At 47.9% G+C, this 15,918-nt stretch overlaps 1 protein-coding gene across 2 annotated transcripts; it reads left to right on the top strand.

Moving 5' to 3' along the window:
* The first annotated feature begins 6,328 nt into the window (after positions 1-6,328).
* MANBAL (mannosidase beta like) lies at positions 6,329-14,234 on the top strand. 2 transcript variants are annotated; one of them, XM_066199055.1, is made up of 4 exons: positions 6,329-6,352; positions 7,384-7,432; positions 9,128-9,322; positions 11,821-14,234. In XM_066199055.1, the coding sequence occupies exons 3-4, from the start codon at positions 9,173-9,175 to the stop codon at positions 11,926-11,928; spliced, it is 258 nt and encodes an 85-aa protein (XP_066055152.1). In that variant the 5' UTR covers positions 6,329-6,352; positions 7,384-7,432; positions 9,128-9,172; the 3' UTR covers positions 11,929-14,234. The 2 variants fall into 2 exon arrangements, with proteins under 2 accessions (XP_066055152.1, XP_066055153.1); XM_066199056.1 differs by lacking the exon at positions 6,329-6,352 and adding an exon at positions 6,728-6,974.
* Positions 14,235-15,918: the final 1,684 nt, after the last annotated feature.

Raw genomic sequence — 15,918 nt, 5'->3', positions numbered from 1 at the left:
AGGAGGGTTGATCTTCTTTGCTATTTTATTTTTCTTTGATTATCAGCTTTTTCCTCCTTCTCCTTTGTTAGTCACACCTGCATTAGGGGGGCAGTTCATGCTTCAGTCCCTCCCAAACATCACAGCTTCACACCAAGCCCACAAAGCAGCTGGAAAGCCCTGCTCCATTCATGTGCTCTGGAAAAAGGCTGAGGTGTTCCCCGGGGTGCTGCATGCACTGGCAGCTGTGTTCGTTCCCGAAACAAGGTTTATGAAAGCCCCATTAAAACAACAGAGCCTTCATGCCAAGAAGACCAGGACAGTTCAGAGGAGCTCAAAACGAGGTGTCAGCATGAGCTCCACCTGCCAGATTTTTCGTCTTGACATTACAATGCCCAGAATTGATGGGGACGCAGACCGTCCTGTCTCATGACTCGATGATGGGAAGAAGTTTCAGCAGGTGAGATGACTCATGTCTGCCTGCTGCCAAATACCTTCCCCTGACACCACAGTGGCACCACAGCTGTTGGTGGCAGGGCGGGATTGTAGGGAGGATGGTGCAGCTGGGTGCACGTGGGTGCCTATGTGTGCAGGGGGTCAGAAGCATCCAGTGATGGTCTAACTCTGTTATTGTCTCTCATTGCTTCTTGCAAATCAGGCAGGTATGTTATCATCTGTGCCATCCACTGGAGACACTGGGGATGGGGATTTCTGGGTAGCACAGAACAGGTTTTCCAAAATCCTTGTCCTGGTGCACTCAGCTGCATGCAGTCCCTGCAAACCGGAAAGGGATTTTTGTGAGCTTTTCTGAATCTGTTCGTGTCCTCTCATGCATGAGGCTGGTTGCACTAATTTTTCAGCATGACTTATTTATCTTCCACTCTCTTGGTGCTGCACTGGCTGAGCAGAAGAATCAGATCATGCTGTTAAACCAGTCGAGAGCCAGCGCTATTTCAAGGTATTATAGCCTGGTCTTGAGCTGATTCTCCATCCAGCTGGCCCCTTGCCTTACACAGAGCTGCATGTGATACCAGGAAATATTTCTCTGATCAAGGAGAATCAATAGATCAAGGAGAATCAGCCTATAACTGACTTGTTTATAGCTGCCTGATGCTCAGCTTGGGTTAGGAGGGTTCTGAGCTGTGTCCATACCTCAAGTGATCTGCTTTCACAGGAGACTGCATCATCCCAGGGGTTTCCTTGTGCTGCCCAGGCTGGGTTCCTGCCATGCACAGCTGGACCCAGCCAGATCCACAACAATGGCTTTGGGTTAATTGCAGGAGGCAGCAGAAATTTCTAAAAACCCTCAAGGCTCTGTTGGGTACATCCATCTTAGGAGTTCTGCCATAGCATAAATAGAGCAGCATTTCTGTCCCTGGGATTTCCTGTCCCAGCTTCAATCAAAACCTTCTTGTCTTCCCAGGACCCAGAAAGGTCATTTTTGGAGCTTCTCCACCAAGCTTTGCAGGCTTTCCCTCTGGCTCATGCAGCTGCTTCTGCAGCAGAAATGTCTGTGATCCCCACTGCTGCCTGGATGAAGATGCTACAGACTGTGACAAGATCCAGAGCTGTTTGGAGCCAGTTTTGCATCCATCCCTGTTGGTGTTGCGGTGTGTGTTTGAGCTGGCAGTGGCAGGCTCTGTTCTCGTGGTCATTTTTTCAGTAGGGCTGTCACACATGTAGAGCTGGTGCCCTCTGCACGTGCCAAGGGGGCTCTGGCTGCAGTTCTGTGCTCCCCACAGCCCCAGAACTGCCCCCAGGACTATCAGTCTAAACACACTGCCTGTGTGACACCATTGCCCACAGCAATTTCACTTCAGGGTTAGTATCGATAACAATTTGACACAACAGATGACAAATTTGATTTGCCAAACGAACAGCTTTTTCTCTTTAGGGTATCTCTTAGTTTGTCCCTAGAACTTTCCCAGTTTCTCCCCATCTCTCCTCCCTCCCACAGCAAATGATGTGTCAGCATCCCCTGGCTCCCAGGGGGAGGTTTGTAACACTCATTACCTCCCACAGATCTTCATGTTAGCAACGAGCAGTGGGTAACTCTCAGTTTGCCCTCTAAACCCAAGCCCACTCCAGTGCAAGCTTGATGGAATCTACTGCCAGGTACAAGCTGCCACGGGCACCTTCAGCATCTGGAACTGCTGGATTTTGGAGCCACATCCAGGCAGACCCACCCTCCCCATGGCCCTTGGGTGAAGCAGATGCCAGCTACTCTTATTTCAGTGCCAATCCTTCGCTGACAAAAGACACAGAGTTAGGATCCTGAAGCAATTTCCCAGGTATTGATTTCCTCTCAGCTTTACCTCCCTTGGTCTCCATGCTATGCTTTAAAAAATCACCCCTGTCTCTTCCAGGTGCACGACATCACAGCTTCAGATAAGCTGAGCAGTGTGTGAATTGGGGTTCAGCCTCGTGGGGCTGAAAGTAATGACAGTCAGAAGTAACTCATCAAATGGCAAAATACCATCCTCTGTTCTCAGCTGCCAAAAGCTTTTCTGCACTTCTCCAAAATGTCACACACAGTGGCTTCTCCATCCTCTACCACTTTCAAGAGAGCCCTGGGGACAGAGCTGTTCCCTCTGGTTTGCTTTTACTTGAGTGAGAGGTGGGGTGGAGACTAACTTGTGGCAAATGCCCTAACAGTGAATTAAATAGAACTGCCTAAGACTAAAAGTTATGGATTTTTTTGCCTGGGTTTGCCACCACAGAGGTAGGATGGAACCCATTTTGTGTCTTATCCTAAGTGGCAGAACTCGGGCACGTTATAATAAATTCATAATCATTTAATTGCAGTGTTCATTACTGCTGTGTTCCTTACTGCTGTGTTCACAGTAACTTTCATTTCTAAGCTCTTTGTAAAAATCCAGGCATTTCTGTGGAAGGCAAGCGAACTAAAATGAGATGAGAAAAACAAGATTTAGCCTGTGCTACTAGATCCTTCTAAGGAAGAAAAAAACCCCCAAAACTCCAACCCAGCGGGTGTGGTGAGACTTGCCATTAGAAAATCATACAAGACTTGGTTTCTTCTTCTTGGAAGGATAAAGTGTTGAGACTTGGATCTTCAGATCCTCCAGACTCAACCCTTTGAACATCAATAGATTTCCTGAGGAGAATTTTCCCTGGAGGAATTCGTATTGGTAGGAAGCCAAATACAAACATTTATCAAAATAACCTCAAGGAAGGAGACACTGTGGATGAGAGCACTGCTTGCACTCTGAGAATGAGTCTGAAGCAGGGGATCAGATTAAAAACAGACCAAATAAATCAGAAATTCAAAATGTGCAAGAAGTGCTGTTGGAAAGGACTGTCTCATGGTGTTAAAATCCTGCTTGAAAAGCCTACTTAATCTTCAAACATTAACTCTCCCTGAGCCTGTGCAACAGAGCAAATGGCAGCAGCCTGTGAGATGTGCATCTGCCAGGAGGCCCGATGGGTCTGCAGGTGGGATCCATTTATAGAGCCTGTACCTGTCTGGCTCTGTTTATTCCCCAGCAGAGCTCTGGAGCCCAAGAACTGCCAAGACTTTCAGCCAGGCATCAGCACATTACACTCAGCTGTAGGCTTGAGAGTTACTGACTCTTGAATTTCTGGCTCTCTAAATACCATCTCCTTCCTCCTCCAACCCTGGCAGACAGAGCTGAGATGCCAGCAGTGAATGTCAGTAATTAAGGAGCTCATCTTTGGTCTTACCACTCTCATTTCAGTTTGGAAAGGAGCCTTGGCTAGAAGGTTACACAGCAGGTTACAGCCAGAATCAGTGAACAGGGAGAGTCAGCTTCAATCCTTTGAAAAGCCTCTGATAAAAACCAGAATAAGAATGAGATTACTGGCATTGAAAAGGCAAAATGTGGTTTATGGAGAGGGAATGAAAAAGGCTGTGTTTCCAGTAAGGGATGAGAAATGAGAGCAGTTGTGAGAATTTTTTTTTTCCTGGCTGAATACGAATGAGGCAACCTGAAGATGACAAGACCTTGGAGCACAAGGATCACACATACAGTGAGTGGTAATAAAGAGGCCTCACTGCAAAGACAAGTGGGAAATACCACAAAGAAGAAATGTAGAAAGGACTTTTAAAAGCCAGTGACTATTTGGATTTGGAGAAAGACTTCTTGCTTGAGCATTGTCCTGAGTTACAACAGAGTGCTGACAAAATTACTGTGTCCATTTGTTGAATCAATTTTAGCTTTGAAACCCACTTGCATCCGGTAGGCTTTGGGAAAAGCTTCCCTTGTTTGTAATAAATATCTTCCCTTTTTTGGTCGTTTCCCAGTCAGGTGCAAGGAGTGGGTCAGTGTGATGCTGGTGGAAGGTGGGGAGCCACACTGGGCTGAGGGCACCACCTGCTTGTGGCTTCCACACTGGGGCACCCTCAACCTGGCCTGGAGGGTTTGGCAGCCTTGGGGTGAAATAGAGGGGGAGAAAAGGGGCAGGAGCTGCACATTCCACCTGCCTAATTCTGCTTGGAGTGAGTAGTGCCCTTTCTGTTGGGGAGAGAAGAAAATTAATAAAATATGCAGTAGCGAGTGTCTTTTCCCCTTTGCCTGCAGACTCCATCTGCGAGGACTGCAGCCTGTGACAAGGTGTGTGGACAGCAACACCAGCACCTTCAGTGTCCTGGTAATACTGGGAAGAATTTAATCTGTCTGTTAATCCGTTCTGATAAAATCCCTCCTGACATTTTCAAGAATTATTTCTTCCTTCTCAGTGGGGTTTTTTTTTTCATCCTAAACATTAAGAGTGTGGGAGGTAAGAAGGTGAAAGGGCAGAATTTACTGCTTTCCTGAGCTCTGGCATTATCCCTTAGCCACTCACCAGGGGCGGGGAAGCTCCATTTAAGTGTCATTTTCTCTTAGGATTATCATGCCAGAAGAATTTCTGTGTATAAATGTCTCTGGCTTCTGCCGCTCATTCAGCAGTGTTCTCCAGTTGTCTGTAATGTCTTTTGCACTAAAAAAAAAAAAAGACAAATATTTCTAATCCAATTGTTAAAAATCTTTGAAATTGTTTTCGTTAATATCCACTTAATTCAAATACTTGGTAACAGCCTAGAAAATCCTTTTATCACAAATGCCATATCTTACTTCCTCAGTAGATAAGTAACTGATTAGATTTTCCCCAAAGTATTTAGGTTCCCCAGTAATAAAGCTCTGCAGAAAAACCAACCTGATAGTTTGGGGTTAGGAAAAGGGCAAAACAAATCAGATTCTTTAAATACCACAAACAAGCAAAACAGAGCCCAAGCCATTTCCCTCTTGGTAGGTTATCTTATCGAGACATCTCCAGATCAGAGCTGGAAACTGGACGGGACATTAAAAATAAAGTCCCTGTCAAGGGCAAAGCCAGAAGCACTTCTTGATTGTTGCTGCCAGAGTATGTCAAGGGAGCGGATGCCAACCTTGTGGATAAAGAGAGACCCACCAGGACTGAAAGGCCACATAATTGGTGGTGGGATTAAAACACTCACAGGGATTTAGGGGGTTAGTACATTGAGCCGGAGGTGTAAAGGCCTGGGGTGCATCTGCCAGGGGCACCCAGCCAGGAGGAGAGGACATAGCCTCAAGCTGCACCAGGAGAGGTTTAGGTTGGACATTGGGAGGAATTTCTTCACAGAAAGGGTGATCAGACATTGGAATGGGCTTCCCAGGGAGGTGGTGGAGTCACTGTCCCTGGAGGTGTTTCAGTAAAGACTGGACATGACATTAGTGCCCTGGTTTGGTTGACAAGGTGGTGTTGGGTCATAGGCTGGACTTGGTGACCTCAGGGGTCTTTTCCAACCTTATTGATTCCGGGATTCTGTGACCAACCTGGGGCTGGGCACCCACAGCTGGGGTGAGGCCCAGGGCACACGAAGCTGATCGGCCTCAGGGGGTTTGGAGGAACGTGGCAGTGGAACCCCCAGGCCTTGGACCGCCCGTAGGCCACCCTCAGCAACACGGGGCCACGGGGGGATGCCGGGGGGTTAATGGGATGCTTGCTGTGGATGGTTGTTGGGATAGTTGCCAGGATGGTTGCTAGGGGCGGTTGCTATGGACGGTTGCCGGGATGTGCCGGGCGGTCACTGGGATGGTTGCCGGGGCGGTTGCTATGGATGGTTGCTAGGGGCGGTTGCTATGGACGGTTGCCGGGATGTGCCGGGCGGTCACTGGGATGGTTGCCGGGGCGGTTGCTATGGATGGTTGCTAGGGGCGGTTGCTACGGACGGTTGCCGGGATGTGCCGGGGCGGTCACTGGGATGGTTGCTAGGGGCGGTTGCTATGGACGGTTGCCGGGATGTGCCGGGCGGGGGCCGGATGGAGGCGGAAGCGGTTCCTGCGGGCGGGAAGCAGTTCCGGGGCGGCGCGGGCCGGGAGCGGAGCGGGCGGTGAGTGGGGCCGGGCGGGCGCTGCGGGCACCGGGCGCTGCCGAGGGGCGGCGGCGGCGGCGGCTTCGGCACCGGGGGGCGAGCGCGGCGCCGGGGAAACCTCGCTGGGGCTGCCGGGGCCGGCGGGGCCGGCCCGGGAGGGAGGGAGGCAGGGAGGAGGACGCCGTGTCCCCGCCCTGGGATGCACAGCCGCTCCTTGTCCCTTGGCCCACAGCCGGGCTCCTCGGCCGCGCTGATGGCCGTGGATATGTCGGTGCGGATAGCAGCAGCCCGTGGAAATTGCCCAGGCTCCATCCCCACGCCTGCTCAGCCATTTAAAAATTCCCACCTGAGCCTTTTGTGCCTCGCCCTTTCGACGGGGTCTTTCACTGTGCTTTATTTCCACCCCAAGAAGAAGCTCATAGACGTTACTTGAGCTGTTCCCGTGGCTTTCGGCCTCTGCCAATTATTTAAGGAGTGCCAGGGGTTGAAGATGTCAGCTGGGAAACACCGTGCAGCGAGAAGAAGGGTTTGAGTCTCCTGGCTGGAGCATGGCCCTGATCCTGGAAATATGTGGATTATTTATCCCAGGCCCGGTCCTGGGCTATGGGGAACAGACACATCTTTGGTGCTGTTGGCTTAGGTGTGAGGCAGAGGCTTTGGGCATTGTGTGAACCACTGGATTTTTTAAAACTGAGGATTTTTGCTCAGAGTTTGGCTCCACTGACAGCAGGAAAACCGATGGTCCGAGTGTGGGTTGCCTGAGCAAGCAAGGACACTGCTGTAATTAGTTGGAGCACAATTCCAGGTCTTCTCTGAGCATATTTCGTGGGATACTGCTTCAAATGGTGGTGGCAGCTGCTGCCAGCCTGCAGGAGAGCTCTTGGTGCAGGTCATGTTACCTGGATTTGTTAGAGAAATACTAATGCCTCCAAGGGAGATGAGCTACAAAAGGGGAAAGGAGGGGACAGTTGTAGAAGATGAGGACAGACATTTTTTTGTTTTCATTGTATCTGTTTCCTTCTCTCGTTTATCTCTGTGTTGTGTTTCAGGTGGGTGAATCAGGATTATCAGTAGGAGTTTGTCCTGAGAAAACTCCAGGTAAGGAAGGAAGGAACGTCCCTTCCTGCTGTGTTTGAGGGCAGGGGCAGGCAGCAGCAGTTTTCAAAAGATATCCAGATGAGATAAATGCAACTCAGAGGTGATTCTGTTTCCTGCTTAGGAACTGCTGCCTTAGTGGGTTGGGAGAGGGGGTGATTTAAAAGGCGAAAGCAGTTGGGATGAGCCACAGGCATGCAGGCTTTGTTCACAGCATTGAGCAGCCTTCGGGGCTGGCTGAGCCTGGGTGGATCTGTGTGTCCTGACTTCATCTACAGGTCTCACACAGCCCTTGATGACTGAGTTTGAATCAGAATTTGAAACATTTTCTTTCACTGAAGTACAGACCAGGACAGGACCTCAAAAGGTCACCTATTCTTATCTCCTGGTTCAAAGGCAAAATTATGTATACCCACACCCCATGCCAGGCCAGTGCTTATCTGATCTGCTCTTCTGAACCACCAGTGCAGGGATTGCACGGTGTCTATTCCAGTGGCTGTCAGTCTGGGCAGTTGGAAATGTTTTCCTGTCTTAAAATCCAAAATAACATCCTGTATTTCAGCTGAATGAAAACGAAATAATTATTTTTTTGTAATTTATGTTTACATGCCTCTCGTTTTAGTATATCACCAAGTGATATTGCCTCTTGTGCAATGGCATTGAGTTGATTCTCAAATTTATCAACTGTAACTTTGCTGGAATTACACACCACGTTTGCCATCCTTCTGGACTGGGTCACATCTGCAGATTGTAACAATCTCCTCCCAGCCTGAGAAATGCAGAGCCTGCTGTGGAGATCATTTCTAGGAGGCAAACTCAGCATGCAAACTCAGACCCACCCAAGCTTTAGTGGTACAGAGAACTGTAACTGTCAGGGGGCAGTGCTGATCCGGGGAATGCACACTGGGATCATCCAGGTCAGGAAAACAGAGTCGGGCAGTAATCACAGCTGAGTGTGATGGCATCTCAAACTAATTGGATTTCCCTTTGGGGACTTCCTGAGGCCTACTCTAGCAATTCTGGCAGGAGAGTTCTCCCTCGTTGTAAAAAGCCATTACTCATTCATAGAACAAATTGACAGCTCCATTAGCAAAAGATAAAGGGAGGAAGGAGGGATGGTCTCATGGCTGAGAAGCTTGGGGCCCAGGAGATCAATATTTAACTCTGCCACAAACTACCTGTGTGACTGTTTTAAGTTTTATGGGGCTTAGTGCAACCAGCCACTAAAGCCACACTTAAATTTATACACATAACTTGTTCCTCTGCCTTCAACAGCTCTAATTCTGTGTGGTTTAAGTAGTTGGGTTTGTACAGCATCTAAAACAACAAGGCTGTGACCACATAGACAATATATGTAAAAATAAATAGTAATCACCTTACATGTGTAATCAACTTCAGGAAGAAATTTATTCTAATTAAGCTTTTGCCTTATTGTTTCATGAACATGGTTCATATTTTGTTTGTCTGCTCCTCACCCACAAATGGCCTAATACCAGGAGTTGAGGGCTATTTTTGTAGGCAGGTGACAAAAGACAAAGACCCAAATTAAACACAGCTTTCATTTTCCTTTTTGTTATTGCTCCAGTAGATCAAGAGTGTCTTCACAACTCCACGAGGGAGTCTGTCACTTTTGGATAAGAGAAAGCGAGTGCCAGAAAGGATGATGCCAAAAATTGCTCTGTGTTTTTCCCCTTGCAGTAACCAGTCTTCTTGAGAGCAGCAGAGGAGGAGGGTGCACTGACAATGGCTGCAGAGTTGGATTTCTCCCCACCTGAAATCCCTGAGCCCACGTTCATGGAGAATGTGCTGCGCTATGGGCTCTTCTTTGGAGCCATTTTCCAGCTGATCTGTGTGCTCGCCATCATCCTGCCCGTGTCCAAGTCCCACAAGACAGTAAGAAGTGCTCTTTAACATTGATATAAATGGGCAGGGTCAGAGAAAACAGGATGGGAGGGAATGTTGGGATTGATGGCGGTTTCATTGTTCTTTCTCCTTCCTTCCCTCTGGCTTTCCCCCCCCCTCCAGCTTCTGTCTTGTGATTTACCAATAGATAGGAAAGTCAGGAACAAATATCTGAGCCAGGATCTCCCTTAATATCAGTGAAAAAAGCAACCTGAAGCTCTGACAAGGTGCTAAATGCATGGGCAGTTCCTGGCTGCAATAGAAGGCTTTGTCCCAACCCATATTGACATCCTGCTGCTGATTTGCTTCATTAATTGCCAGGCAGGCAATCGGGCATCCCCTTTGCAGGGCCTGCCTTTCAGGAAATGACTCTGGGCTTGAGTTTGTGTGTGATTTTTGGAAGCAAGATGCAGGTGAAGTTTCTAATATATCCTAAAGGTGAGGAAAGCAGTTTTCAGGGCTGACATCCCATCCAGTGCCCAAGGGTCCTCTGATGCAGTTGGCACAGGAGAAGGTGAAAGGGAAAGGTTGAGGTGAGCTGTTCCTCTAGACTGAGGGATGTCCTGCTTCTGCCTGGCTTTTTTTCATTAAAGGGAAAAATGTCTTTGGTGCTGGGGACAGAAATTTCAGTGCTGCAAGTTTGGTGCTTTAACACAGATGTTGTCAGAAGGCACATGGTATATTTTCAGTAACAACTCAGCATGGGGAGTTTTGTTTTCAGACTCTTTTATTTCCATGTTTGCTCCCTCCTGTGCAGAGGGAGCACGGAAATTCTCAACCCATTGGGGGAAGGGAATGCCTCAGGATGAAGTACAGAGTGAAGGATAAAGTTCATGACCCAGTTTTTCCACCTTTAACTGCTGGTGTGATGTGATGCTGTCCTGCCATGGATCATGCTCCCTCCTGCTTGTCCCGCCGCAGGAGCTGCAGCTCCCAGCAGGGAGATGAACAGGCAGTTGCTGGATACCATGCAGCAGTGGCATTGCAAGGCTTAGAATCGTTCAGGTTGGAAAAGACCCCCAAGATCATTGAGTTCAACCTTTGCACTGTTACTCTGCAGCCACCAGCACCTGTTTGTCAGAGTCCATCATTTCCCCAGTAAATTTTTGAGAAATACCAAGTAAGCCCATTCTTAAAAGTTGAAAAGAGTGAGAGCTTTGGTCTGGAGTGGGAAACTGGAGACCAGCCTCCAATGAAAGTGATACGGCTCAAGGACCTTTTACTGCTTACTTTTGTAGTATGCCTTGTTGATTGCATACTCTAGTTTCTATTTTCTCCATAAATAAACTGTCCTCTTGTTGTGCTGTCCATATGACCTGTTTACAAGACCATAAACAGCATAGGCTGCCCCTCCAGACCTTGAGAATGATGCTTGAGTCCGGGTAAGATATTGGGGAACTTTGCTGTCTTGGAGCCTCAGACTTTGAAGTCTGCCTTGGTTTGGACATTAGAAGGCAGCAGTGTTCACGTTATGGCAGCAGCATTCTGCATCCCTGAGTAATAACCACGTCCCTGGAGCCTGCCGGCTCCCTGCGCACTGATCACAGCCTTTGGAAAGCCAGCCAAGTCTCCTTCCTTGGAAAGCCACACAGATGTGAGATGTAATAGCCCTCAGTAACTTGAGAGACGTTTGAAGCAAGCTCTTTGATTAAAAGGACACTGTCAGAGGCTGCCTCCCCCTCCATTATCTGGAGTTCTGGCTTGCAAGCTTGGAACTCGCACGTCTCGCTCAGCCATTTTTTGTGCGTCCTTTTCCAGTTGGCACACTCAGGCTGAGAGAACCCAAGATGCTAAAGCAATATTTATACTCAAATGCATTTAATGAAAGGAGGCAATCTGCATGTGTGTGCTTTCTCAGAGGAGACTGGCGCTGTTCCCTTGTGTTTTCACGAGATAACTAGATTTTATTTCCCGTGGCTGCAATATTATCTCTCATCCTCTCTGAAGGAAACAAGCATCACATCTCAGTATTTTGTTAGTCCAGGTGAAGAAAGCTTTGCCTGCAATTCCCTCCTTGGATTTTAGAGGCTCTGAACTTTATACTCTTACTGCTGCTTTGAGGAATATTTTTTTGTCTTGCACATGATAGTGATTAATGTTTGGCAGAAATGCCTGCTGACTGTTTCCATGCACCCTGGTGATTATGTGTTATCTTTTCCTAATTCAAATAGTTTTCATTTAGTTTTGATTTTCTTCTTGCCTTCAAAGTTCTTCTTCTCTAAAGCCTGTTTTAGATACTTAAGCTTTTAATGGCATCTCTGGTAACAAGCTGTTTCTGTGCAGAAACTCACACTCATCAAAAAGCACATGCAGAAGGAGCAGAGATGATGCTGCTCAAGTCTCATTAAATGTGGCCTCAGTTGGACATCAGTGTGTTCCAACAGAGATACCCAGCACTTGTTTCCTCTGGCTTATACTCCAATCCCCAAGGCAACCTGTTAGCAAATGGTGAAAAAAGTTACTGACTGTTTCTTAATTGATTCTTGTAGGACTCGGACAGTTTTGAGCCGAAGAATTCAGAGACAGTGAAGAAGCCAAAGGCAGCTGCTCCACAGATAAGCAAGAAACCCAAGAAGGAAACCAAAAAGAAACGATAGAGGTGTGACTGATGAGCCTCCAAAGACCAGATAACCACCTATAATCATGCTTCCTCAGAGACAACATCAAAGGCAACTAACTGTGTTAATGGTTTTCTGGCGTTGCCATCTTTTACTTTTCAGGGACAAGGGAGAAGAAACTTATCAGAGTGGAAGGGTTGGGATTCTGCCATAGATTTCTTACAAGCAAAGAGAACTTCACATATCCAGGACTTCATTTGACTTGGTTAATGTATCAGTCACCATTAGAGTGACTTCTTCCAGTTCTGGTGGGTAGAGAGGGCTGGTGGCCTGGCTCCTCCATGCTGGCTGGGATTTGTAGTAAAGTCCCTGTGGAAAGTGGAGCATGGGTTTGCTGCTTTGGATACCAGTTGGTGTTGTGTTTTTTGAAGGCAGAGGGATCAAATGGATCAAGAATACCACACTACACAGCTTTGTATTAATCTCTGTTGTCATCTAGTCTGAAATACATAGCTGCATTTTATGGCTTAATCATAATGCCTTTGTCATATTCTTTAATTCTTTAGGTAATAACTCACCAGATTCCAGACTGCTGGAGATGAAAGCTTTCATTTCCCCAGCGTGGCTGCCTCTTGTTCCCCACCCATGCACTCTTCCTTTCTATTCCCACCTTTGAAAGCAGGTACATTTCAGGGAACTGAGCCTGTGGTGGGGATTGCAATGACTACAAGAATCAGGAAACAATTTGACTCTGGAAGGTGCAGAATTTAATGCCTGTGCTAGTGAAGTTGTTTTTGGAAACCTGGGAAGAGCAGGCACTGCATGCTGGAGAGGAGCTGCTGAGGTGGGTGTCTGGGGATGGTGCGCTGGTGGTGTATCAGCCAGCACTGTGCCGTGGAGAAACCCTCCTGCCAGCTGGCTGATCCCTGACCACAAAACTGGGGATCATTGCACTTGCAAATTCCCTCCCAGCCTTCCCTGCCACAGTCTGCTCCATCTCCTCTGACTGAATTCCTCCTGAGGCTGAATACGTTCCCAGCCTGAGGAGATGTGGTATTTTAAGATCCAAGGGGTGGCAGGCCGGCTGTGCACCATGGCTGTGTGGCAGGAGACACAGACACTGTGTTCCCTCAGGCTCTGGCTCTCCAGGCCCAGGGACAATCCAGGATTGGATTTAAATATGGCTAGACAGGAAGGAGATAGGTGGTGACGTAGCCACGGAGTCTCTGCAGTGCAGCTCGAGCTTCCTGATGCCAGCTCACATCTTGGTTTGTTTGATCAGGAGTGAGTCAATGGGAGGAGAACCTGCTCTCTGAGGCGCACCCAGGGTTCAGAGTGGCTTTGAAGGAAGGGTTCTCCCTGGCAGGGCTGCAAGTCTGTGATCCTCTTTGCATACAGAGAGTCCCATCCTCGAGTCACAAATGCCTGGTGGGCCCAGGTGTGTGCTCTTTAACAGCAGGTGAGTAACACATTTACAGAAACCATCAGTGCTGAGAACAGCCACGTCTTCTGCTCACTCTTACTTTTGGTGGGGGTGACAGATGGATCCCAGTCCCAGTGTGACTCTGACTTCCCTGCTCCAGGCTCTCTGATGCTCTTAGCCAGAATGCTGGCACCAAGTTGCACTTCTTAAAACCCAGCTTGGAGTTCTGCTTTAAATTCTGCTTTTTAAATATTTTTTTTTTGAGCTACATGAAGGCAGTACCAGGAGGACAGAACAAAGCATAGGAGACACAAGCACTCTAAAGTTGCTTTAAGTTCTCAGTACAAAGAAGTATTACAAAAGGTTCCCACGCAAATAACAAAGAGCACTGTTGTGCCATGAGTTTCCATGATGGACCTGTGCTCTGCCTCTGATCTGCAGGGCAAAGAAAAGCCCTGAGTGGGCACTGCAGATCTCTCTTTCCATTTTAATACATGAGAATGGTTTTATGTAAATTCCAACTTTCTGCAGGTTACCTAAAGCAGGGGGTTAATGCTTTAATGGAATCACAGGACACATGTTATCCAAAATACAGAGTCACTTTTGCAGTTCTGATCCTGTTAGCAGTGGGCACTGTGTGGCTGTTACCTGAAATAGCAGCTCCTACATCAATGTCCACATCCAGCTGTTTGCAGGCTGGCTCACTCATTGCTCAGTAGAAATCATGGATGTTGGGGTTTTGTTTTGTTGGGGGGAAGAGGGGTTAAGATGAATTCCTCAGTCTGTTCCTGACAGCTTTATACCTATTTGAATGCTCTTGTTTGCTGAACTTAGAGTATGTAGAGATTACCAATACCACATGTATTTGAGTTTATCTTGAAATGTGTAATAAATGCCATCAGAATCTTTGTTTAAAAAGAAATCTGTGTTTAAAGTTATGCTGCCTGTTCCCTCACATTCACTGCTGCCAGAAAAGCTGCCAGAACTCCCAGACTATAGGAACACAGGGACATAAATAACCTATTCATTAAAATGATCCATTAAGGGAAATCCTTTCAGATCCTTTAATCTGTGAGAAATTGGTGAGTTAATACTGCCAGGCATGTGTGCATCTGTATCTGTGTTTGACTTGCAAGTGGCAAACTGTTTCCCAACACTGCTTCGCCTTCCTGGACGGAAGGAGAAAACCGTCCAGTGACTAAATCAATTTGCCCCCCATGGGAGGTTTGTGGCTCTAAGAGCCCCAATGAAGGTAGCCCTAAGAAAGGCATCATTTGTTAATAGTGCAAGCTGGGGATTAGGTGGGGATTCAGTAGACTGGTAAAAGGGATTTTCAGGAGCCCAGGTTTGCATGGCTGGAGTGTGGGGCTGTCTGCTGGCTCTTCTTGGCTGCAGTGAGACCAATGTGGTAGCCAAGCTCTGGCAAATGTTTGTTGGTTCTCGGTAGCCAAGCTCTGGCAAGTGTCTGCTGGTTCTCTCACCAGAAATCCAAAACAGAGGGAAGGACTAGTGTGGCGACTCCTTTAATTCCCAAGCACTTTTCTCCAGGCTGTTTTGTAATTAACATCCCACAGGGAGCTGAAGACCTCATTAAGTCAATTTTATTGAAGGGGAGGTTTTCAAAGGTCTGTCTCCAGGTCCCTGCCAGTAGGCAGCACCACTGCAGCCACACCTTGCTCTGCCACCCGAAGCCAGGAGCTGGCTGAGGGCTGGATTTCCTCTGCTCGTGCTGTCACAGAGTTCCTGTCCCTCAGCAGGACATGCCTCAGCTCTGAAGAAGCATGGCTGGGAGTTGGGAGTTCTTTCCCCTGATTTTGATCACATTCAAGCAGCTCTGCCTCTCTGGCCATACTCATCTCCAGAGCTGTGGCCATGGCTGTCCCCTGGAGCTGTCCCACGCTCACAATGCATCCTTGTGCTCCCCCAGTGCCAGCAGCACAATCCCTTGAGACGGGCTAATAAGTAGCTCGTGACTGGAGTTCCAGTTCACACAGTTCAATTAAATCCCTGTTAATCTTGTTCAGACCTAATTTACTTTCATTCTCATACACACGCCTCTCTCTGCCTCAGAGAGATTCTGCTGAGGTTCCCTGCCCACGGGACCGCAGAGCCCTCAGCCCCACCAGGCACTGATGTTTGCAGAGTAGCCCCCATGTTGAGTCAAGGAGATCAGATTATTTCCCAGCCCATCATGAAGAATGAAAATGCTCCTTCAGTGCCTGGGTTTAGGGAGGGTCAGGCTATCTGGCAATGCTTGAGGGGTGATAAGGAAGCTGTTGGAAGGGAGGACCTGCTCAGTGTCTGTTTGCCAGGGCACTGCTCAACCATTCCCCTGTGTGTGTGTGGTGATTTTTGGACAGCTGGGAGCTGGGGTGCTGGACTTCCCTCCTGGGAGCATCTCTTCCACTCTGATACTTCTTTCAGGCAGAAGTTGTGTTGTTCACAGCCTGTGGCCTGCAGGGATTGAGATGACAGTATTGATTTAGTTGTTTGTTTATTAATCTCATGAGGCATCAGAGGCTGACTGCAGTGAGAAAATGGGATGATGAATGGAGAGTGCTGGAGTACAGAGCACTGAGTGTGTTTGATGATTAGCTTGATTGCTG

The sequence above is a fragment of the Chamaea fasciata genome, unplaced genomic scaffold (genome assembly GCF_029207755.1).
Source record: "Chamaea fasciata isolate MVZ Bird 193981 ecotype frontalis unplaced genomic scaffold, bChaFas1.0.hap1 SCAF_17, whole genome shotgun sequence".
Classification (NCBI taxonomy): Eukaryota; Metazoa; Chordata; class Aves; order Passeriformes; family Sylviidae; genus Chamaea; species Chamaea fasciata.
The sequence above is the reverse complement of the archived record's forward strand: the minus strand, read 5'-3'. Positions and strand labels throughout refer to the sequence as shown.

What these genes read in the sequence shown, in the direction of transcription:
- MANBAL (XM_066199055.1), top strand. Translation starts at nt 9,173, where the DNA reads ATGGCTGCAGAGTTGGATTTCTCCCCACCTGAAATCCCTGAGCCCACG. An exon ending in TGTCCAAGTCCCACAAGACA is followed by an intron (nt 9,323 to 11,820) that starts GTAAGAAGTGCT and finishes TGATTCTTGTAG; the next exon opens with GACTCGGACAGTTTTGAGCC.